General features: G+C 58.1%; 1 protein-coding gene across 1 annotated transcript; it reads left to right on the forward strand.

Annotated features, from left to right (window-relative positions):
- Window positions 1-630: 630 nt before the first annotated feature.
- Window positions 631-13710, forward strand: EFNB1 (ephrin B1). Its single transcript, XM_045879228.3, has 5 exons — window positions 631-1540; window positions 10065-10342; window positions 11139-11231; window positions 11437-11565; window positions 11871-13710. The coding sequence occupies exons 1-5, from the start codon at window positions 1413-1415 to the stop codon at window positions 12281-12283; spliced, it is 1041 nt and encodes a 346-aa protein (XP_045735184.1). The 5' UTR covers window positions 631-1412; the 3' UTR covers window positions 12284-13710.
- Window positions 13711-24658: the final 10948 nt, after the last annotated feature.

Genomic DNA, 24658 nt, shown 5'->3' on the forward strand with positions numbered 1-24658 from the left:
CTCCCGGGTCCCACAAGGCTCTCCCCCGAAGCTGAGAATCCGAAGGCCTGGTCCCCAGGGGCAAAGAACGCACCTCCCATCCACCTCCATCCCGTACTTGACCTCTCTGAGTCTCCATCACCTTACCGCTATCCGTATGTTTAGGACTCCAGGTCCATGTGCAAGCAGACACTGCGCTGCGAGGTAAGAAGGAGGAAGGCCCACCAGAGCCCTACGTGAGATGGGACGGGGAGCAAAGCGGCTACTTTTGCCACAGAGCAGGACTTCGGGGCTCCTGTGTAAAGAGAATGGAAGTACTTTCCCGGGGTACTTGTGACAGGGCCTGTCTGGCCCCGGTCAGTGGGCCAGAGTGTTGACTAGGCGCGCGGGAGGAGAGCAGGCCGACAGACCTAGAGGAGCGCCAACTTCCCACGGGCTGAGCGCTCTGGGAACGGGACTAAACCGGACCCACCCCTAACCGCACGAGCCGCACTCTCAGATTGGTGCCATCGCGAGCACGGCGTCCTTAAGAGCTCCCAGAAGCCCCGCCCCCTTCCTGTTCTGGGGGCGTGGCACGGGACAAGGACCCCGAGACGGAGCTTACTATTGGCTAAGAGGAGTAGGGTTGGCCTTGCGTTCGCCTGAGCAGGGGAGTAGACAGCTCAGCGGCGGCGGAGGGAGTCTATGCGCGCTGGACAGCCGTGGGAGGTGTGCGAGGCTCGCACTGGCCGCAGACCTTCGGGCGCAATCGCGGGGGAGCTAGGACTCGGCGACGGGGCTGCGGGGCTACCGGGCCGAGGCTCCAGAAGCGCAAACTGATGGGACTAGCTCGCTCGGCAGCGCCTTCCCGCTCTTCTGAGTACACTGAACGGGGCCCCCGCTGAAGTAGAAGCTGTCGGGGGGCGCACAGCCCAGAGTCCCAGTGTGGCCTGGAGGAACGGAGACCGTGCCAGGGCGACCCAGCCGGGAGCCCCCGGACTGAGCTCGCGTTGGGGGGAGACTCCCACTTCTTCCGAGGGGCGTCGATCCCGGGACGGCCGAGGCGTCGGGGCGGCCGCCGAGTCCTCAGTGGGGAGACCCAGTCAGGGAGAGGGCGCGCAGTCCCGAACAGTCTCGGGGAGCCAAGCGGAATCGGGCCGGATCACCCGGGGGCGCAGAGCCCCCGTCGCGCCTCGTGCGGCGGAGAGACCAGGGGAGCGAGTCCTCGGAGGCCGCGGCCCATGCCCGGGTTGGGGACGGCTGCCCAGTGAGTCCTCCTGGCCCGCCGGGCGGAGAAGAGCGACACCGAAGCCGGCGGGAGGGGAGCACTTCAAGGCCGGCGACTGCGGAGGATGGGCGCCTGAGCGGTTCAGAGCGCAGCGCAGCACGGGAAGGCGAGGCCAGTTTGCTGAGGAGGCGCCAGGGGATCCCAAGTGCAGCCTGCTCCCGGGAAGATGGCCCGGCCTGGGCAGCGTTGGCTCGGCAAGTGGCTTGTGGCGATGGTCGTATTGGCACTGTGCCGGCTCGCCACGCCGCTGGCCAAGAACCTGGAGCCCGTGTCCTGGAGCTCCCTCAACCCCAAGTGAGTAACTTATTGGCTCTGGTCCCTGGGGGTGGGAGGCACTCCTGCAGGTGAGGCCACGCGCCCCCGAGTGCGTGCGGGGAGGTGTTTCGAGGAGGAGCGGCGCCCCATTTTGTCTCGGGCGTTTTCGAGTGTGTTTTCCTGCGGGCGGGCGGGGCAGGGTGCGGCGGGGTGGGGTGGGGGGCACTCGGCTGGGTTGTGACCCCTTGGCTTCCCCGCCCTCTCCTCCTCACGTCCCGGTTCAAGTCGGGATGGTCGCGCCTGGCGGAGCTGGGAGTCCGGGCGCTCGAGGGCGCACCCGAGAGCTGGGTGGGGGAGAGAACGCATTCCCCTGTGGGGCCCCTGGGAACGTGGCGGTTTTCTCCGAGAGCCGCTCGAGGGGCGAGCTTGACCTGGGCGGGGGACGAGGCCGGAACACAGGTTTCTCGTTTGTTCAGCTGGGAAGGGACCACGGCTCGGGACTCCGCGCTTCGGGCGGGGGGCAGCGCCTGTATCCCCATTCGGGCTTCTCCTATTTCCATTTCTCTTTCTTCCCTCTTTGCCTCCCCAGCTTTTCGCTTTGCCGTCTCTTCTGGCCCCTCTTTTCTCCCTGCGGGGGCCGTGGAAGGGCGGGCGCCGCTCCCAGGCTCACAAAGGCGGCCGGTGGAGAGGGGCGGAGTGGGAGAGGGATTTGTTGGCGAAGGGGGGGTTCGATCCGGCGCCCGTCGGGGGTCCAATGGAGCCGGCGGCAGAGCTTCGAGGGTCAGCCCAGGCAGAGAGTGGCGTCCGAGCTGGCGAGGGAGGTGGGTTGGGGTCGAAGGATTCCTGCCCAGGCGGGTCCCAGTGCCCCCCCCCACCCTCTGTCCCTCAGATTGGGGAGCTATCTATGCTTTGCTTTTCCCAAGGGGTTGGGGATGTAGCTACATAGAGGAGATCCTTTCTTTTCTTCCTCCTCCTTTCCCTTCACAATCCCCCCCCACCCCCAAACAACACGCACACCTTTTAGGGCGGTGGCTCAGTGGTTTCTGGGAGGCTGTTAGTGAAGAGTCGCTGGGGCTGTGTAGTGACCTCTGGACCTTTTACTCTTTTGGCATTCGGGACTGGGGTTGGAATCCAGGGTCAAGATTGCTCTTCCTGTTTTGTGGAGGTCCTGGCAATATGCGGATACCCCTACTTAGTGGGAAACTGGGGGGCTTTGGCCTGCCCTCTGTGCTCTCTGATTTTTTGTATCTGGAATCTCTTTCTCTCCACTCTCCTGGGCTCCCCGGCTAACTTCCCGGGCTCCTGCCTGCCTTGGCCTCTTAGGTTCCAGGGACAGTGCATCTCTCAGCCCTGGAGTGGGGAGAAGGCACCTTCTCTAGTTCTATTCTCCTTGGGTTAAGGTAGGGTCATATTTACTGGTTTGTGGGATGGCCTAAAACAAGGTCAGTGTAGAGGGTTCCGGAAAGGGAACAAGGTACAAGGAAAGGGATTGACGAGAATTTCTCCCCCACCCAGAAGCTAAACTGGGTGCAGCGCTCTCCTAACAGCAGGGAGTCAAGATAGTCTGGGGGCCCTGAGCTGCTTAGCTCAAGGGGAAAGGTTGTGAAGAGCCCAGTTCCTCCCCTCCACCCCCTGCTTACAGGGGAGGTGGAGGCTGGAAATGCTCTCTCTTGAGCCAGGATAGCTGAAATCCGCCTGGGGTAGCCCATTATAGGGGCTCATGGGAGTGACCTAATTGCTCTCTCGGGTCTCTAACCAGAGATAGCAGGCAGCTCCACAGCTGGAAAGGAGCCCTCCTGCAGAGTTGGGGGGGGGCTGGGAGAAACAAGATCTCTCTGAGCTTCTCCCTTTTTGTGTTTTGAGCCTTTAGTGCTCTGGACCAGTTTACAGGTTTTTGAGTTCTACCCACCCCACCATCCACTTCAGGCTGAGGGGGCAGGCATCCGGCACGGGGGGCGGGGGAGGACTCAGCAGGACTCAGTAGCACCCGCACGAATTCTGCCCTGTAATTGAGCAGATCCTGAGAGTGGTGGGGGACTGATCCTGGTGCCCCTGCACACCACCCCCCACCCCAGTTCCATCCCCGCCCAAGGGTCTGTGTGTGTTGGTGCATGGGGGGTGGGCAGGAGGACAGGAGGGAGGCCCTGCCCTCAGCTCCGCTAGAGCTCTGGGGGCTGCCTCTACCACCGCGCCCAACCCTCAGGCTGCCCCAGCCTTTCAAATAAACAGTGTCTCTCTGTCTGTCTCTCCCTCTCTGCCTCCTGCCCGAGTTCTCCCTCTCAGGTCTGTGTCGGTTCGCCCTCTCACACCCTCTGTGAGCTGCGCTCACCTCCCCTCTCCAGCTAGGCTCGCCTGCTCTCCCTCTTTCTCACACTCCCTCTCACTCTTAGTCACTCTCTGCCTCTTTTTCTCAAGTCCTTTTGTTTCTCGCACATGCCCGTGCTCTCCCTCACAGGCTCATTTTCTTTTCCCTCCCCTCTTCCTCCCTGCTTTTGGTGTCTTTCCTCAACCTTGTCAGGAACCGGCACCCCCCTCCCCCCCCGGTCAAATCTCCCAGTGCCCATAAACCTTGCTTAATTGCTTCCTTCTTGGGGGAAAAAAAATCAAAATAAAGAAGTGGTGGGGCTGGGGGTATGTTTCCAGGTTCCAGGGTGCGTGCAGCCCTAGCCCTGACTGGAAGAGGAGAGCAGGAAGGGCCAACTTAAAGACTTCCAGGCTCTTTCCCGAATTGGTGCAGGGGGTCTTTCAGCGTGGAAGTCCCTGGGTGGCGAGAGCTTCTGCCTCTCCTTCGCCCCTCTCGTCAGATTTGCCTGATGAGCAGGGGGTGGGGAAGCAGGTTCAGTCCCACTCCAGGTTGGGAGCAACCAGAGTGTATGCATGTGCTTGGGTGGGTTGGGGGCTGTGATGGAAGGTCCCAGAGCGGCCCCCTCCCCCAGCCTCTTCCCCAGAGAGCTTGGGGCAGCCGGCAGGCCTCACACTTGAGTCCTCAGCCAAGTCCAGCTGCTGCAGTTCAGTCTCTCAGTCCCATTCTGACCCCTTCCTGCCCCCCACTCAGGTTCCCCCACCTCCAGGGAGTGGGAATGTGCCTGAGATCACATTACATCTTCCCTATAAGGGGGTGGGGGTGGGGGGTTCGGCTTGGTGTCCAGGACCCTTGACTCCATCCAGCATGGGTGGGGGCAGCTGCAGACCCCAACCCAGGCTTGCCCGCTACAAGCCGAAAACGTTGGTCCCAGCCCCCTCACAGCTGTTCCAGCTCACAGTCCTGGGGAGGCCAGCTCAGGGGGCCCCTTTCCGGGGCGGCTAGGGACCTGACCTCTTCTACTCTGTGGCTGATTGGCCACAGGTGGGGGCTTGAGAGTGATGGGAACCCAGGGGCTCCTAAAGTTTCCCATTCCCCTCCCTCCCCACCCCCACCCCAGGCAGCCGGGGCCCCGGGGCAAGAAGGGCCTGTGAGGCTGGGGTGGGGGCTAACTGGAGGGTTCCCTGTTTCCCCTCAGGTTCTCCACTGCCTCATCAGCTCAGGTGGATGGGGATGGGCAGGCCCTGGATACCACTGTTTTCTGGGGTTGGGAGTGTGGGAGGGGTGGGCCAGCCGGGAGGCTGCTTGTTGCCAAGAGAACACCAGGTTTGGGGGAGGGTCCACTCTGTGATTATTAGGGGAGCTGAGGTGGGGGGATGCTCACCAGCCACATCCTGGGCTCCTGGCCCTGGGCACCATAGCGGCCCCTCCTGTGTGTGTTCTCGTAGTGGTCATTTCGGGGCGTGGGGATGCCTGCAGCCAGGCGTGGAAGCTCCTGAAGTGTCTTACTTCTAAATGGTACTGTGTTTGGCAGGCTACCTTAACAATCAGGCGGCACCTTGCTACTTACAAAGCATCCTCATCTGTAAGTTCATTGCTGGTTCCCAACAGCCCCAGGGAGTAGGAATTCCCCCCATTTCCAGATGAGAAGGCCTGTGCCTGGAAGAGGGAAGTGACTTGTCTAGACTCAGCTCACAGGGGGTAGAGCTTGCTCTGTGCCATTCTTTCCACGCCATCCTGCTACCTTGGAATCTAGGAGAGAGAGGAATTCAAGGTGGGGTTTGGAAAAAGGTGCCGGCTCCCTGTTCCTGGGTTCCCCTCTTACCTCACAGGTGTGTGCGCATCTGTCCTTGTGACTCAGGCCCTGCCTGTGTGGGATGAGCAGTGCCCTGGCTTCCTTGTTCGATTTTGCTAGGTCTGCCTGCTTGGGTGACCTGAACTAGAGGTAGTCAGCTCACTGCCTGGCACTCTCCCTCCCAAGCTCTGAACAGCACCTTTGGTTCCTCTCTAGGCCAGGAACCTCACTTCCTCTCAGGGATCCCACAGAAAGCAGACAACAAGAAAAGGGGTGTTAGGCCCCCCAGTGGACCCAAGTATGAGCCTGGTGGGGCAGAGGGGAGGGCAGAGTTCAGTGTATGTGGGGAGGGTGACTTCCTCTGGGACTCTCCTGGCTTCCCTGTCTCCGACAGTGCTGTGTGTGTGTGTGTGTGTGTGTGCGCCAGGACCCAGCTGCTGTTCCTGCCCACCCACGCCTGGGCGGGCACTGCTGGGACACGCCAGGCCTGCTCCTGCTGCCTCGGGGGCTGGGTGGAGCTGGGCGAATGAAAGAGGAGCCTTTAATTTGGGGGCTCCCCACCCTTGCTGGGATGAGAGCAGACTTGAGCTCTGGCTTGGGGTCTGTCCTCCACTCGTCCTGCCACTCCGTGGGTGCAGGTGCAGTGCCACCAGGGTCCCCGAGTCGAGGCCATGGCTGGAGTCTTCTGCCAAGCTTGGCCCGGCACGGCCTGGGACCGGGCTGTCCCTTCAGCCGCTCTCTGACCACAGGTTCCCAGAGCCTGTGGGAAGGGCGAGAGGGAAGCAAGTGTGGGCACCTTTCTGGGCATGACCCCTACAGCTGCAAGCTGGCCCCCCTGCAGATTGTAGGTGTTTGGGCGGAGAGGGGCTCAGCTGGACGCCAGAAGCAGGCGGGCAGTTGGCCTCTGACTGGGCTACTGCCCCAGACCCTTCAGGCTTCTTGTGTCCCAGGATTCTTACTAGCAGTCATGGTGGCACTTCTTGACTCAGTAGAAAGGCTGAGGGAGAGACTTGGGCTAGGGTGGAAGGGAAGAGGCAGGCCATAAGAAGGAGCTGGAATGCTCCGGCTGCTGCGGTTGCCGCAAGTCCCTTTACTCCCTGGGGTGGCTCACTGGGGTCCTGGGGCTATCAGAGGCTAAGGAGGGAAGGCCTCAGGGGTTACCATGGCGACCTGCTTCAGGCTTCCTGCTGGGCCTTGTCAATCCCCTTATTTTCCAGAAAAGGGCTTTGTCTGGGGGTGGCCCCAGGCAAGAAAGCTTGGCTTCATAATGGGGGAGTGGTAGTTTTTGAAAAGTGGGGGATAAAGAGTTTAACTTGGGGACAATCTCTTCCTCCTCCTCTCTTGCCCCTACTCCTAACCTGACATGTATGAGGGAAGACCTACCTGCAGGGTCCCCCCTGTATAGTACGACCAGTGTTGTACCTGGCTTCAGGCTTCACTCTCACTGGCTACACACCTGCCCCTTCTGTCCCCTTGCCACTTTCCTGGGCTTCTCATAGGCCAAGAAGCAGTTCTCCTGATGTTGGAGAAGATGCTGAGGAGGCACCATTATGGGGGATCAGGGTCAGGGGAGGCAGGTCTCATCAGGCTCCTCTCCCTTCTGCACTTTAGGGGAAGGTGAGTTTCCCTCTGCCAGCTGCTATGCAAATGAACTGATGAATATTTATGAAGTCATCGCCGAGGTTGAAGAGAGGCTGAGGGGTGTTAGGGGCAATAGTCCTCTTTTCTTCCCCCTCCTCCATCCACTGTGTAGACATATGTTTTCTGGATGTCTCTGGATTCAAGGTAGAGCCCCCAGTAGCTGGAAGCCCTGTGTTTCAGTTCCGGAGCTCCAGAGCCTGAGTGGCCGTAGATGTGCTCAGAACAGCCAAGCCTCCCCGGTGAGGAAGCCCAGGCCGAGTGGTTCGAGGGGTGAGCTGGCCTGTGCCCCTTCGCATGCCCTCTGTGTACCCTGCCGTCCCCTCCAGGGAGGGTCTCGTTGAAGTGCAGCTGTGCAAGGATTCAGCCAAGGCTTCTTAGACCCCTAGGGGTTAACGTCCTGGGTGAGGGTAGCCTCCTCCAGTTGGCTTTGAGCACCTCTCTTCCATAGGAAATGTTCTCTGATCCCTCCCTCCCTCACATGAGGGGCCTGGACTCAGTGGGTCTCGAAGGTTCCTCTGGCTCTAAGAAGTTATAAGTCATCTAATCCTGCTGTCTGGGTGGACCCAGTGTGAGGCTGGGGAAGTGAAAACTGCCTTGGGAATCATGGGGGGCATGGGGTGAGGGTGTTCGCTCTCAAATGTTTGTAGGGACCTTCATCCCATGGCCCTCTGGAGTGCAGTAAAGCTAGGTACTAAGGGAAAGACCCTCTTGTGGTTTTTACCCTCCTGTACAGAAAGATGGCAGGTCTCAGCTTGTTGAAGCCTCATTTAACATGGAGGGAGGGCTGCCTTTCTTCATCTACTTGGTCTAGACTCACCTCCTGGGGTATCATTTGCCTCCCTCGAGTGAGGGCCCTGAGCTCCCGGTAGGCTCTTGTACCTTGTGGTCCCCAGTGCGCAACGGGCCCCCGGGAAGTGGAGCCATGCTCTTCTGCTGTCAGCTCTGTTCTCCTGAAGCACTGCTTTCAACCCTTCGTTGTCCTTGCTAGAAGGTCTTTCCCCAGTGGGACGAAAGCCACCCTGCTTGTTGAGGCCTTTTGGTCCGGCCCCAGCTGAGCTTTTCCACCTCTTCTTCTGCTTCTCTCTACCAGTTTTGGGGCCAGTCACTGGCCTGGGGTTTGTGTTCCAGCCACTCCTGTCCACTCTTGCTCTGTGTTAACTTCTTATCCGCTGCCCCCCGGGACTCACTTTCATTCTGCTCCTTCTGAGGAACCATCTCCTGTCAGATGAATTCTCTCCTTCCTCTCACGGCCTCCAGCCCTTGCGGCTTGAACCACCGTCCTCCCACATAACCTACAGATAGCCTGGTACTGTCTGTTGCTAAAGCACGGACCATTTTTACTTTTCTGACCCACAGCAGACAGTAAAATCCTCGAGGATGGGGCCATAGCTTCTCTTCCTAGCCAGCCACCTCCCCGCCCCCGCCAAAACCCCCCAAGACTGGCCTCGTAGGTACTTGCTGTTAGTGTCTTGCCTCTTTGGCAGACTAGACTGTTTCTAAGTGAGAGTCAAACATGGGGAGTGCCTACTGCGCGCTAGGCACTCTGCATGCGCCATTGCACCCCGTCCCCAATCCCGGGGGCGCAGGGCTCTTACCACTGCCTGTTTGTAAGTGAGGCAACTGAGACTCAGGGAGATCAGGCAGCTCATCCAAGGTCACGGAGCTAGGAAGGGCCGTGTCTGTCTGGTTCCAAAGTCTGTCTGCTTTCTCCTTCCTCCGTGCTATTGCCTTGCTCCTGGCTCCAGCCTGCGCAGGCTCAGAAATGGCCAAGATAGCAGCACTGTTTTACTGTGTGCCTAGGTAAGGACAGAGTGATATGAATAGATGGGCTTGGGCAGCTGCCCTCCCTCTGCTATTCCCTGTGTCTGGCCTTCAAGATTAGAAGATGAACCTGGCTCAGAAGGCATTTGCCCGTCTCCCTCAGGATCTGGAACAGAGGCAGATGTGGAGGTGGGAGGATTAGAACACAGATGTGTGAGGTTCCTGGGGCCCTGTCTTACATGATCTGTTGTCCGTGTTTGGGCCCCTTCTCCCCTCCCTCTGCTCTTTTTAGGACTGAGCCTGGTCAAGTTTAGGGACTCAGGTTCTCACGTTATGGGGGTTGGATGGGTCCCCCCTCTAAGACACTGTGCTGTGGGTGTGGGGAGTGGGGAGAGCCGTGTGGAGTCGCAGCTGGCCAGAGACTGTGTCCATTACCCCTTGGTTCCAGGCGATGCCTATTCCTATCTCCCCATCCTGCCCAAGATTAGCAAGGATGGGAGAGAAGGCTTGGGTCCCAGATAGGTTGAGCTTCCCCAGTTGTAGCCTGGGAGCCACAGGGGTGGTGGCTAAGGCATGTGTGGGCTTGGTGTGTGTGTATGTGCGCACGCGCACCATGTATTTGGGTGCAGGTGTGCACACACACACACGCATGTGTGCTGGGGAGATGGCAGCAGTGGCTCTGAAGGAACGTGAGTGTGATGGGGGTGGGAGGAGAACAGGGCTGCCACCTCCAGGCAGCCCAAGCCTGACACCATTGGCCATGTCAGCCCGCCTGCGGAAATGCCACATTAGGACAACGGGCTCCCCCAGCTAGGCAGTGCCCCACCCTGCCGAGCAGTCAAAGCCTGGCAGCGTTGCCCATGGGCCACCCCTTCCACGCCCTGCTGGCAGTGTGATCGGCTCTCCTCAGCGCCAGCCTGAGGATGGAGGAAGGACAGAATGCCTGTCCTTGCCATCTGCCCCCAGTAGGCTCAGCCTGTGGCCCTCATCGCGTGCGCCCCTGATCCGGGGGATGGCCCAGGACGCCCGCCCCCGAGGCTGACCGTGTCTTCCGTCCTGGGCAGGTTCCTGCGTGGGAAGGGCCTGGTGATCTACCCGAAGATCGGCGACAAGCTGGACATCATCTGCCCCCGAGCAGAAGCAGGGCGGCCCTACGAGTACTACAAGCTATACCTGGTGCGGCCTGAGCAGGCGGCCGCTTGCAGCACTGTGCTGGACCCCAACGTGCTGGTCACCTGCAATCGGCCGGAGCACGAGATCCGCTTCACCATTAAGTTCCAGGAGTTCAGCCCCAACTACATGGGCCTGGAGTTTAAGAAGCACCACGATTACTACATTACCTGTGAGTCCCTTCCCATCGTAGGGCTCTCTCTTATCTGGTAGCAGCAGGAGCTTCTAAGTAGTACGCTGACACCGCACACGGCCTGTCCTGATCCGGTCCCCTCTGAAGACTGGCATGCTCTCTTTCCAGCCTGGCCTGGGATTTCTGGCCCTAACGTTCGCCAAGGGGCTGGCTGCCCGCTCACCTTGGCTCTAGGAGTTGGGTGGGAGGAGACTCCAATTCGCGGTGCCCTCTCTCATTTTCTTGGCCTACCTCGGGTCTAATCTCGGGAATGGCAGAGTTGGCAGAACCCTTTGGCCTCAGCTGGCTGTTGGGCCTTTCTCTTTGTGGGAAACTGGCCCCAAGAGGTGAAGGAACTTCCAGCCCCATGTCACTCGGGGAGCCGGGAATAGCACTGGGACTGCAGCCCAGTTTACCTGACTGGCTTCCTTCCAGTCTGTATAGGAGCCTCCCCCATGATTCCACTTCTAATTGTTTGGCCTCTGAGCAGCATCGCCCAGAGAGAAGATACCTCAGTGTCCACTGAGAAAGAAGGGCTAAGGCCCGGTCATGATAAGGGAGCGGCCCCCTTGGGGGAAGCGCTAGTTTCCGACGTGGGCTGGGCCCGGCCGGCTACTCTCTTCCCAGCACGAGGGAGCCGCCAAGCGGAAAGGTTTGCAGGTAGGCGGGAGCTGCTTGTCACCCCCTCGCCCCAGCTCCCAGGTCTGTTCCTACGGGCTGAGACAGCACTAGGATGTCTAGGTAGTGTGGGCAGACCTGTCTCTCCCCCTGATTTCTCTGGCCTCTTGCTATACAGCTACATCCAATGGGAGCCTGGAGGGCCTGGAAAACCGGGAGGGAGGCGTGTGCCGCACACGCACCATGAAGATCGTCATGAAGGTTGGGCAAGGTGAGTGCCCGGTGTGGGGGCTCCCCAGTTGAGCCTTTGCAACAGATGTCCCTGGCTGGGTATGGCTGCGCTTGGGAGTAGGGGAGGGGCAAGAGGGTCAGAGTGTCTGGGGTCTGACTTACAGGTCACTGTTGGCTCATGCTAGATGACTGAGGCACCTATGCTCGTGGGCTCCCCCGCTCACCTGTCCTCTCCCCGCCCCCAGACCCCAATGCTGTGACACCTGAGCAGCTGACCACCAGCCGGCCCAGCAAGGAGGCAGGCAACACCATCAAGATGGCCACGCAGGCCCCCAGCGGCCGGGGCTCCCTGGGTGACTCCGATGGCAAGCATGGTGAGTGCTATAGGTGTCTCCCGAAGGGCGGAAGCCATTGGCATCCTTTGGCCTGGTGGGGAAACGGAGGCCCAGGGCAGAGACCTAAGCAGGTATAAGGCCAGGCGGCCTGCTCCTTTTCTGGGCTCTAGCACAGGTGGGTGCCCCCCCAAGCCAGCTTCTGCTGACCCCGGCTCCTTGCCAGCACTCGCTGCCTTTTCAGGCCCTGGTCTCTGAAGGGCGGCGGCACAGGGCCCAGCCTGAAGCGGGCAGCGTGTCCCTGGGACCTGTGGCCGACCTCGTCTCCCTCCCTCCTCTGTCCTCAGAGACTGTGAACCAGGAAGAGAAAAGTGGCCCAGGGGCAAGCGGAGGTGGCAGTGGGGACCCCGACAGCTTCTTCAACTCCAAGGTGGCGTTGTTCGCGGCTGTCGGCGCTGGCTGTGTCATCTTCCTGCTCATCATCATCTTCCTGACAGTTCTGCTGCTCAAGCTGCGCAAGCGGCACCGGAAGCACACCCAGCAGCGGGCGCCCGCCCTCTCGCTCAGTACCCTGGCCAGTCCCAAGGGGGGCAGTGGCACGGCGGGCACCGAGCCCAGCGACATCATCATCCCCTTACGGACTACAGAGAACAACTACTGCCCCCACTACGAGAAGGTGAGTGGGGACTACGGGCACCCCGTCTACATCGTCCAGGAGATGCCGCCCCAGAGCCCAGCGAACATCTACTACAAGGTCTGAGGGCCCAGCGCGGCCTCGGGCCCCCGAGGGACAGTCGGCCAGGACTGCACCTCTCCTTTCTCCCCTACGCTCCCTCCCCTGACCAGCTGTGCCCACCTTTGTATTTAGTTTTGTAGTTTCTTGGCTTTTATAACCCCCCTTTTGCCCTGCCCCCTGGGCTTCGGAGGGGGTGCTTGTGCCCCCAGCCCCCATGCTCTTGTGCCTTCCCCCTCTGGCCAGGCCTCTGGGCTCTGCAGGGGCGCCCCTTCTTGGAGGGCAGGGTTGGACGCTGATGGACAGCAGGCAGGAAGATGCTCCCCTGGCCCTGCCCCCCTCCCCCCTCCCCCCCCCCAGGACTGTTTGTCCGCTATCATCACTGTTTTTAATGTTTTTGTGTTCATTTTTTAGCTGTCACCTCATTTTCATCTGTTTTTTAAAGAAAAATGGAAAAATGTAAAAGGCAGCCCCTCCTTCGGCTTTCTGAGCCTGGCCTAGCCCGGTTTAAGGGAACTGGGGCAGGATGTGGCCAGCCAGGAAGCATAGGATGGCATTTCTTTTATAAACGCCTTGGTATTTGGGGGAGGGGTGGCAGGCCAGAGCTGTTCCTGCCCAGGAGGGAAGACGGGAGGGCCGTTGGGCAAAGTGTCTCGCCCTGCCCTCCTGACCCTCCTTCTACAAAGCTGATCTTGGCAATGGGGTAGTGGCTGCCACCCTTCCACCAAACAAACAGAAAAAAAAAAAAATCTCTTCCTTGTGGGATTCTTGGGCATCTCCTGCCTCCCTCACTCTCACGGTAATTAACGTCTTAATTGGCTGTTGCCTGGGGAACAGGAGAGCTGCTGCAGGCAGATGACCTCATGGGGGTGGAGGGAGGTGAGGTGCCCAGGTGGCTATTTGCCCTGCAGAGCTGGGAGTTGCCCCTCCCCCTCCCCGCCCTGTTCTCTCCTCACCTTTGGCATCCTTTGGCCTGGTGGGGAAACGGAGGCCCAGGGCAGAGACCTAAGCGGGTATAAGGCCAGGCGGCCTGCTCCTTTTCTGGGCTCTAGCACAGGTGGGTGCCCCTTCAACCCAGCTTCCGCTGGCCCCTCCAGTCTTGGGCCGGGGCCTGGAAAGAGGAAGAGGCTGCCCAGGGCTGGGCCAGCACGCCGTGCACTTTGACCCCGGCTCCTTGCCAGCACGGCTGCGTACAGACGGCCACTTGAGTGTGCTTTGCAGGCGCTCCCAGAGTGGCCGTGGAAGGAGCTGGGCCTTTATGCCCCCCACCTCCACACTGGCTCCTGGCCCGCTGCCCACCCCAGTGCCAGGTGGGAGAGGGAGCCAAACAGCCAGCCCCTTCCAGGTGGCAGTCGGAAGGGTTTTTTGGTTTTGTTTCTGTTGCCATTTGTGTAAATACTAGTCTTTTTTGGAAGAAATAATGTAAAGATGTTTTGTATAAACTCTGAATTATTTTCTTGTTGCTTTTTTCTTAGAAAAAAAAATGAGAACTAAAAAAAAAATTAACCACATGGAGAAATGGGTGTAAAATGGTGTCATGATGTTGGGGAATGAGGTGTGAGTATGTGTGTGTGTGTGTGAGAGAGAGAGAGAGAGAGAGAGAGAGAGATTTCCTGTGCCCAAATCACTGAAGATCTGGGCAAGTATGGGAAGAGGGTGGCTTTCCTAGTGGAGCAAGATGTTTCTGGGTGTTCTATGCCTGTCCTCTTCTCTCCCCCCGCCCCCAAGTGCCTCTGCTCTCTTGTTCTGCTGGAGCCTGTGACCCTTTCTCCCTGCCCATCTTGTCACCTCAGTGGCACAGGCCATGAGCATCTGCCCAGTCTGCCATCAGGCTCTGCTAGAGAGAGTTGATGGGGGAGGGGGTGTTCCCATGGGGCCCTGGGTGTGTCCGCCAGCACTGCCACCACCTGGCTGGAGCTACGTCTGGGACCTGCCGGCAGGCCCGGCCCTGCCCTGCCTCAAGACACCTAAAGGTGGATAGAAATAACTTTCCGAGAGCTGGGCCTCAGCTGTGGCCCACTGGGTACTGCGGTTGCCTCAGGCCGCCCAGTTCACTTCTTAGCCTCTCTTGTCTTCAGAGGTGGGCCACACCAGAGTCCTCACCAGGGCATACTTAGGGGCTTCTGGCTGGCAGGCGAAGCCCTAGAGCTAGGCAGCCGTGAGCAGCCGTGAGCACCCGGTCTCCCTCCCACAGGCCGATGGTCCAGGAGGGTGGCAGGGGGCCCTGAAGAGGGTCTGGCCTCAATCCCACAACAGAGAGGCAGACTGGCAAGGGCCCGGGGCCTTCCTGCTCCTGTCTGGGGGTGGGGAGCTCCCTGTAGAGACGGCCAAGGCAGATGTCAGGAGAGGAGGCGAATGAGATCCCAGTAGCTAGAAATGGGTAAGAAGGCACTAGAGGAAAGAAGGAGGAGGAAGGAAGGGGAGGGCTAGCTAGTGATCCAGAGCAGGAAGCTTCAGAGAACCAGCCAAGGGGCAGGCAGGGCTGTAGGGAAGTGGGAAGCGCTGGGAGAAGGAAGGGGGAGGAGAGCCACGGGACCTGTAGGGTGAAGGGAAGGGAGGCTGGGCTGGAGCAGGGCTGGAGCAGGGCTGGGCCCGGCTGGGGTGCTTCTGGAGCCAGCTGGGGCAGAGGCTGTTTATTTGGTTTCTCATTAACCAAAGGAAGTGCCTGGATCAGATGGGGCCTCTGCTACTTGACTGCCTGCCCAGAGTGGGGCCCCCAGCCTGGGTCGGGGGGTCTTTAACCAGGGCTGATTCAGGCCAGGTTGATGTCTCTAACTGAGGTGGAGCCTGACCCGGGTTGGGTGAGCCCTTCATGCACTTCTGCAACTCAGTGTCCTTGGGTGGTCCCCCGCCCAGCCCATGACATCAGCTGCCCTCACCCTACCGGTGGGGGGGTCGAGATCCTGGGGGCCCCTTGGGGGTAGCTATGGGGGTGTGAAGTAAAATCTGCGGGAGAGAGCAGGGGAAAGTGTGGGGCCATCTCTCCAACAGCCCAGATCTGGGACTGGCCGTTCCCACTTGCCCTGGCCCGGGTGCCGCGGCTAGTGCTGGTTTGGGCTCAGTGCCCAAGCTGGGCTGGCCCCACAGTGGTGCTCAGTAGCTCCCTGTGGCAGAGTGTCCTTCGCTTGGACAGTGCCTGCCGCTTGCTTCAAACACTTACCTTACGCACATTGTTGTCACGGCGTCTCATAAACCTTCCTGTGAGGGTGGACGGTGGGCAATCATTTGCCTCATATTTGAGATGAGGAAGCTGAGACCCTATCAGGGGCAGTGACTTGCCCCAGGAACACATAGCAAGGGATCCAGAGCACTAGGATTGGAGCCCAGGCCTTTTTCTACGCCGTGAGCAAATGGAAGTTCCTTGAAGGTGATTCTCCTTCTCCCCACCCCCTTGCCCCTTGCCCTGTCTCCCGTGAGACCGAGCAAGCGTGCTTCCTTAGGGACCTTCAAGAACAGGAGGCCTCCCCAACCCTGCCTTCCCACCGGTGTGGGTCAGAGAGAGACCAAGCTGAGCTAGGTGGAGGCAGGAGGTGTGAGCCTCCCGTGGTAGGGCCCAGACCAGCCCCACCCTCAGCTCTCCTTCCTGTCCCAGCTGGGCCCAAGCTCCCGGTGAGTCAGGGATAGAGGATGCTTTCCAGGTGAGGGTGCGGCTGCCTGGCTTCCTCTGCAGGCTGAGCCCAGATCACCAATGAGGCAAGCTGGGCAGGTGCTAACCAGGCCTCAGTTTCCCTTGAAGGGACGGGCCTCGCGGAGCTGGAAAACCGGGGCTCTGGTGATGTATTGCTCTGGTCCATTTTATGCTCACAGGAGGCCTCCCCGCAGATGGGGATGGCCTGGCGCACTCTAGGCAGGGGCCTGAGGGTGGGCCAAAGAACCCAAGGAGAGATACGGGCCCCACTGGGACCATCCTAGCTTTGCCCCTGCTGAGCCAGCGGCCCTTTGGCCACGCGGCACCATTCGCTCTCCGAAATCCAGCCTTGCCTGCCTCCCCTCCTGTCCTGCCCAGGCACATCACAGGCCCTCTGACACCCCAGCTGAGTCAGCCTCAGCCGGCCTGGGGACCCTCCTTGCCCATCTGCTGCTGGTCTCCTGTACAGCTGGCCATTAGACCTGGGGTGGGGGGCCTGGAGCCCCAGCTGGTGTTTGTTAGGTTGGCTGCTGAGGGGGAGACCAACCTCCACCCAGGACAGGGGTCACGGATCCCAAACTGAAAGCAATGTAAGGGCATGGGGGAGACAGTAATTATAGGTTCTGTTTCCAATGGTTAATTACCCAGCTGGCAAAGAGAAAGAAAAGAGGAAAAGCTGGGGGGCGGGGGGAATAAGGAATGTGTGAAGGGATAGGGGAGGATGGGAGGAGTTTGCCGGAGGGCCCTTTGATAAAGGGGAAAGAGCCCCGAGAGGCTCCAGACTGAGGACCCATCCCAGCTCCAGCCTGACTCTTTTTGACCAGAGGCAGGCAGGCCCCCATTGCTTTGGGCCTCAGTTTCCCTGTCTGGGTAATGAGGAGTAGAACAAGATTTCGTCATCTATTCAGAAACTATTTACTGAGCACCTCCCATATACCAGCTGGTGGTCTGGGCACTAGGGTACAGTGATGCACAGAATAGACAAGGTCCCTGCTACCAGGGACCTCACATTCTAGAAAGGCCCTTAAGTGCCTGGTTAGCTCTTAAGGGTTTGTGTGGTGATGGGTCGTGGGAATGTGAGAGGCAGAATAGAAGGTACACAGATTAGAAACTTGGGTTCTAAAGTTAGCCTTTCATGCATTCGTTCATCCATTTTTTTCCCCATGAATTGTCGAATGCTGGGCACGTAGTAAGCACCAATAAATGGTACCTGTTGCTTTTCTCGTGAGGCGGGGAATGGGCAGTTCGGCTGGGCTTCTTGGGGACCCCAAGCCCCTGGCTGTTCCCATCATCACTGACCAAAGCTGGCCTTTTGTAAAGTTCCTGAACATCCCCATCAGAAGTTACCCTGAGGCTCCAGTCTCCAGGCTGCCTCCCTTAGCCGCAGTCCCAGGTTCCTGGGCTGGGGGCTGGGCACAATATACCCATAATAAACTCTTCCAAAGCCAAAGTAGAAGAGATGTGTGTCCATAGCCCTTGCTACCCCTGTGGCTCCATGGGTTCGTCTCTCCCAGCCTCCCTAGAGGCAGCGCTTGAGGAACTGGCTTCTGAGAGAGGAGCTGCCCCTTTTCTCTGGCCAGGGCCCTAGGGAGAGGCTCCAGGTGGCTCCTTAGCTTCCAGATGACCAGGAGAAGCCAAGGAGATCCTGGAATCCACCCTGCATCACGGGGATTTCACGCCGGCTGGATTCTACTGGGCAGAGCCCTCGCTCTCAGGGGGATGAGCCAGATTTCCCTGGCTGCCCTCAGGCCTGTTCAGTAGAATCTGAGAGGCCAGAGGCCCGGAAATGGTAGAGCTAGGACTTTCCCGAGAGCTCCTTTCCAGACCAAGCCCCTTAGGGGGAAACTGAGGCCCAGACACAAGAAGGGACTTATTACCCAAGGACACACAGGGAGGACCGGCCGAGCCAGGCCTCAGAACCAGCTCCTTTGCCTCACAGGCCACAGTCGCCTGCTCTTTCTTACACATTGTTGATCTCTCAGAATCCCCAGAAGTCTGTGCCTGTGAGTGAACCAAACAAATCCATATATACACAGTATTTATATTGACAAACTATGTAAGTTTACACAAGGTAATTACCAAAACGACACATTATATATAACCCTGAGGGAAACATGGCCCTGGGAGGTTTAGGCCTGGTCACAGCCGACTTGGAAAATGCACTCATAGTTTGCCCCGTTCCCTGGGTCCGCCCCTCTCCTGTGGCACCTCACACAGCTCCGAAGTCACTAGGTACAATAGATTAGGAGCGACTGTGGAGGCCAGACCCGCTGGTTCATGGCCCGGACCCAGAACTGGGCATCTCCGTTGGGCGGGGCCTTAAAGGGAGACAAGTGAGGTGGTCCAGCCTCCTGTGCACACCTCCGGGACCTTCCTCCCTTCCTCCCTCACTCCCCCACCCAGGCAGCCAGCCTGGGCCTCTCAGGCCAGCCTGACAGTTAGCTGTCCTTGCCCTGTCTTCAGCCCCCCTGCACACACTAATAGCCATGGCAGTAACATGCTTTCACATGCAAATTGCTATGGAATTCTCAGCCCCTGCCGGCGCCCCAGCCCCCAAGGCCTCCCCCTGGGCAGATTCAGAGAAGAGAATGGAATCTTTCAAGTTGTTAGGGCGTTAGAGACCTTCTAGTCCAGCCCCCTTGTTGGATGGATGGGAAAACTGAGGCCCAGGGAGGGGAAGAAGGAACTGCCCAGAGTCACACACAAAGTTCACCACGACTGGCCTTCACCCAGGTCTTCTGACTTCCAGCCCATTGCCTCTTCAAACCACCACACAGCCTCCCAATACCCCCGCCCCCACCCCACCCCCCTGCCACGGGTTGTTTACTGTGTACTCTGGGATCCCTCCCTCTAGCACAGATGCTCAACTGAGGCACCTCCCAGTAGGGCCTGGGAGGGTCAAATCCAGAGAAGAAAAGGCCAGAGGTATCTATGACCTACGGACATTGCCCAGGGAAGGGAGCCATTCTCCTTTGAAAAAGCCAGTAGGCAGGATTTGTACATTTCTCGCTCTACACAGCACCCCGCCCCACCCCATCCCCTGATCCAGGCCAAACTGCTCTCACTACCCTACCCCCTACCCCCCACCCCGGCTACCCCCCCATCCGCCCCAGCAGGCCTGCCAAACCACGCCAAACCTTCTCCTGGGCCCTAGCCTCACCAGATCTTTCTAGCTTTGTGTATAATCACTCTGCTGGAGTTGCCACCAGTAAGACCCGGGCCCTAGGAGGTGCGGGAGCCCAGGTCCCAGCTGCGGGATGGAAAAATCTCCCTTTCTTTCAGTTCAGCTGAAACAAGATCAGAATTTTCTGCAATGAACTTTACAAGGAAACAAAAATAAACACCAAAGGGGAAAAAGAGACCAGTTTACAGAGCACAGGTGTCTGCTCCCACCTTAGCCGTGGTCTTGCCACAGATGGGCCTAAGCTAGAAACTATAGGATTAATCCTGTAGTCTCTGCCTCTGAAACAGCTCTTGACTCTGCCCATTGCTGACCACCCCTAACACCACCGCTCTGGTTCAAGCTGCCTTTCATCTCCTGCCTGGACGATGGCAATAGCCTCCCACCTGGTCTCCCTGCTTCCATCCCGTCCCCCTCTCTTGCAAAACAGCAGCCAAAATGATCTTGCCCAAACTCAATCCTGATATGGCCAATCTCTGTTTACCTTTCAAATGTGTCAATCATCCACAACTCCTCAGCATGGGTATCGGCGCCCTGGGTGATCTGATCCCTGCCTGTATTTTAAGCTTTGAACCTTTCATTCTTCCACGCCATACTCACCTTAACGACACAAACCTAATCTCTGGTCCCTGACCGGGACAGGCACCCTTAAGCCTCTGAGCCTTTCTGGATACCCTAACATTGGCCAGAAATGCACACCCACTTGCCCTTGGCCTGGCAAACTCCTATTACTCCTTCATGAACGTTCTCATCCGCAAATCCAGGCCAGGGTAGGGTTCTCTTCTCAGCTCTCACAGCGCTTCTGCTCACGCTACGTGGCCTGTGTCTGTTTCCCCCACTAGACTGTGAGCTTCCGGAGGCCGGAAACCCTGTCTAGTTCATCTCCGTATCTCACCTAGATTGAGGCCCAGAACAGAGTTTAGTACAGAGGCAGTGTCAGTACCCTTTTGAAATGTTTGTCGAATTGAAGGGGCTTGGATGGGCTGGGACAGTCATCCCAGGGCCCTGTCCCTGCCCCTCTACCTGCTTACATTACTGTCCAGCCAATCTGGAGCGCCGACATGTTATTATATTACCCTACAATAACAGAGAACATTGACTGAACCCTTACTATGTATGGGCCAGGCACTGTGCTCAACACTTGACGCGCATTCCTCCTTTGACAACTCAGGTCTCAGTGAGGTTCCAGAGGGGGCCTTATCTGAGGTAGGGCTATGATTAACGCTGTGCCCCAGGTACGGAAGCGGAGGCTCAGAAAGGGAAAGTACCTTGTCCGCGAGCACGTGGCTAGGAAGTGGCAGAGCAAGGATTTGAACTCCAGAGGCCTGACTCCAGAGTCCAAATGCTTAGGCACTTTGCCGCGGTGCTGAGGTGAGGGGGTAGTGCCGGCCAGGGGAGAGGGAGAAGCTGGGCCCCGCAGCCTGCGCTGTTGATGTTCAGCCACGTGGCCTCAGAGGCCGGTTGCCGGTGGTAGTTCAGAGCCCAGACTCCGGAGTCAGGCTGCCAGGGTTGGCACCCCAGCTCTACCGCTTTCTGGCTCTGAATTCTCTAGCAAGTTCCTGAAACCCCTCTGTGCCTTTGGTTTTGGCTCTGGAAGATGGGGCTGAGAGTAGCGGCCGTCCTCATGAGATTGCAGCGAGGATTACGCGAAGGCCCGCCTAACAAGCCCTGGGAACAGCGCCCTGGTAACTGCTCGGTGCGTGCCGTTTACTAGCCCCGGAGTCCCGGAGCGGCCTTTGGTGCTTCTCACCCCGCTGTAGGCCGCCAGGTCTGCTCCAGGCTGGTCTCTGTGTGGCCACTGGAATCAGGGCCTCAGCAGCCAGAGAATCTCTGGCCTCAGCCTCAGCCTGGGTCACTATGGTTCCGGTGGGAGTCCAGCGGTGGTAGGCTGCCGGCTACTTCAGGCCCAGACGAAAGAACATCCAGTCTGTTGTGCCCCACCCCCCGCCCCCGAGCTGGGACTCAGCGTTGGGAGGCCTGCGTTTGAGGCCTGACTCTGCCACTAATACTTGAATAATTTATCTCTTGGGGCCTGGCTTTCTTCATCATTGGTTGGGAAAGGAATGGTGTAAGCAAAACTGCTTGGTAAAAAGCATCCACTGAACTTCGATGTAAGGAGCCACCACTTCTCACCAGAATGTGGGTTTCTGGGGCACCTGGGTGGCTCAGTTGGTTGGGCAGCTGCCCTCGGCTCAGGTCATGATTCCGGGGTCCTGGGATCGAGTTCCGGATCCAGCTCCCTGCTCAGCGGGGAGCCTGCTTCTCCCACTCCCCCACTTGTGCTCTCTCTCTCTCAAATAAATAAATAAAATCTTAAAAAAAAAAAAAGAATGTGGGTTCCTTTGGGCCAGTGAACCTGGCAGTCAGCAAAGGGCTGATGAATGAATAAGTAAGCGAGTGTCTCTCCGTGCCCACCCCCCACCAGGCTCCAGCAGCCAGAGGTCCAGCTCCAAAGCAGGAGTGCTCCTCCGGTAGTGGTCTGCAGTGCTTCTGGGAAATCAAGAAGCATGGGCTGCCCTATTCAGGAGAAGCGCACTGACCAAAACCTGACATCCAGAGACTTTCTTGTTCCCTTCCTCAGCAGGGTCACTGGAGCTTCCGGGTACCCTTGAAAAGAAAGCCGCTACGCTAGATGGCTTCTTTCTATACTTACTCAGCTGGTGAAGTGTAAGCCAGTGCAGTCTTTCTGGAGGTCACTTAGATAATAATATACATATCAAAAGCCCCCCAAAAGGTGCAGAGCCTCTGACCTAGCAATTCCACTGTGGATTAAGGGCCTGTGTACAGGATTTTTGTTGCAATTGTACATAGTTTTAGGGTTTTTCTAAAATCGGAAAATTGGAGAAACTTCAAAAGCCACCTTCTCTGGTAAGTTTTCATCATCTACACACACACACACACACACACACACCCTCTGGTAATGATGCAAATGGTTTGAGGTAGCATATATTAGCTGTCGTCTCCATTAAGAAACCTTCCAGGTTCTTTTTCTGAGCTCTGTGGGTGTCCCTGGGATCTAACACGTTGGATCACAATTACTGAGTTCCTTGCCCCTCAGTAATTCCGTTTTCTCATCTGTAAAATGGGACTGCTGATACCACTAAAAGTGTTGGGTTGTTAAAGAGATGCCATGTCAAGCCCTCAACGCAGGGCCATCATCACTCAATTCATTTTAGTATGACGATTACTATCTCATTGTGAGATAGTTGCATGACTCCCTCTGTCAGTTACACCACGATGTCTTTGAGGGTGAAGACTATACTACATCTCTTTTTACTCTCTGAATCTACAGGGCCCGTATGGAGTGTGGCACAGAGTAGGCGCTGAGGGAGTTTGATGAGAGAAGAAATTTAGTCCCGTGGCCTCAACGTGCAGAAGAGGCAGCTGAGGCCCAAGGAGGGGGCGAGTCAAGGGTTAGGCCTAGAACTTGGGTCTTCTGTCCACAGATTGTGGTGTGCTGGGGATTTGGGGGTGAGGCTGGGGGTTGGGAGCAAACTTCTGGATTCCTCGAGCTGAGCTGCCCAGGCCCTTTCGATGCTTTGGGTCCGGGAGCCTATGTTGAGAGTCTCCAAGGCTGGGGGCAGTTGTGCTGACTCTCCTCCCCATTCTTGCCCTCATTTCTCTCTCTCAGGCTCTAGCCTGGCCCAGCCAAACAGGAAGATTCATTAACCGTCTAAATATACAGAGCCCAGGGGCCATGTGCAGCCTGCAACAGAGCTGGGGTCCCAGCAGGGCCAGAGCCTGAGGCAGTGGTGCAGGCAGAGGGCTGGCTGGGAGGGGCCCAGCAAGGGGGAAGGCCCTGGAACAGCTAATGTGATGATTGATGGGGAGGTGAGTGAAGCCAGGCCAGCACCAGGCCCTTGCAACGCCCAGTCTCTAGTCCCATTTGTAGCCATCTCTCCCTGCACCCACCCCCACCCAGGTTTGACCCTGGTCCCCATGCCAGCTTTGGTACCATCCCCCTCTCCATGCTCCCCAACCCTTCAGTCCAGCTTTCCGAGCCTCAGAAGTATGGAGCTTAAGAGGTGGGCAACCAGGAGTGGGGGTGGGTTTCCCTAGGCTCCTGCCTGCTTATTATTGTAAGGGCTATTTCTCTAATCAAAACTCCCCAATTACCCAAGGGCCCCTCTGATTAATATTCCATGATAACAGGAACAGGTCACATCTGGCTGCAGGAGTTGGAATTCGACACTCCAGGAGCCCCATGATTGGTCTGCAAGAAGAATAATAAACTTCCTTTATCCTGCCCCCCTTTCCCTTTCTTCCCATTCAGAGGCTCCCCTTTTCTTCTACCTCCCCTTCCCCAGCCCTTTTCTGCCCCTCTCCAACCCCATCCAAGTTCCCTGCTTTGCCCTCTGCCCTCTGTGGAGGCGGAAGTCACCTTCCCAGCCTTGGGCAGGCCCCCTGGTCATTATCGACCCCTGCTTTGCTAGTCTGGCTCTTTGGCCAGGGAGCATCTTATGCTGGGTGTGGCAGGCTGAGCGGGGAGGGCAATTTCTGAGTGATCGTGGGTGCTCTGAATGTCTCATGTCATCGAACCCTCATTACCATCTTCTACAAGGCAGTCACATTATCCCTGCTTATTGCCAGGGGCACAGTGCCTCTGAGAAGCCTCTGGACTTGCCCACATCACACAGGCGGTACCTGACAGAGCTGAGACTTCAACCTCAGAGCTTTCTGCTTCCAAGGCTCCTCTTCTCCCTGCAGTCCCCGCCCTGATCTGCTGAGGATGGTTGCAGTCTCTGGATGCTTGGATTAAGATGGGACCCACTGACATGACACAGAGTCAGTGCCCGGGACACCAGACCCCCAGGCTTCCATTGGATTCGAGTTGGATTTTCAGGAAACAATGAGCTGAGACCTTGCAGTCGAATTCCACAGGCCAGACAGGAGAAAAGACTCGCCCTCATTCGTGCGGGGAGGGTGTGGTAAATATGGGACTTGGCCCCAGGTCTTCTAACATGCGGATGAAAGCCCCTTCCATTTGCCGTCTTGTGGGGGGCTCCGAGAGAGAGGTTTCCCAGATGCCAGCATCCTCTGACCTGACCCCCACACTCCCAGACAAGGGCATAGCTGCTTGTGTTTGTTCGGTCTTCACCAACGAGCCTGGGCAGAAAGCAGTCTCTGCTTGGAGTGCGGTAGGAGCACAGGACAAGGGGATGTGGTCGCCACTGAAGGGCAGAAAGGAGTTGCTTTCCACCAGCTCTCCCCTAGGCCGTGTGCCCCTCTGGCGGCTGCCCCCTCCTTTCCCACCAGGATTCTTAGTAGCCAGAAGAAGGGGCAGGCCCTCGCGTGTCAGGGGCACAGTTCTCCCCTGTTCTCCCTCCCCCCTCAGTGGCGGGGTGCACACAGGCTCTGTGAGTGCCCACGGCCAGACAGCAGTTTGATTGTGCTAAGGAAGGGCAGGGCCGTGGAGTGTGCCTCCCATCCCTCCCACTCTCACCTGGCACTTGCCTTGGCCTCTCACCCTGCTCGTTCCTCCTTTGTGTGCTCCTTTGCCCAACGTTATTCGGAAACACCCTGGAACCACCTCCTTACTTCACAGTTGGGTCAACTGAGGGCCCCAGATGAGGGGACTGACTAAGGCTTGACT

This window comes from Mirounga angustirostris, unplaced genomic scaffold (genome assembly GCF_029215605.1).
Source record: "Mirounga angustirostris isolate CCGP_5_RB_7025 unplaced genomic scaffold, mMirAng1.0.hap1 SCAF_11, whole genome shotgun sequence".
Lineage (NCBI taxonomy): Eukaryota > Metazoa > Chordata > Mammalia > Carnivora > Phocidae > Mirounga > Mirounga angustirostris.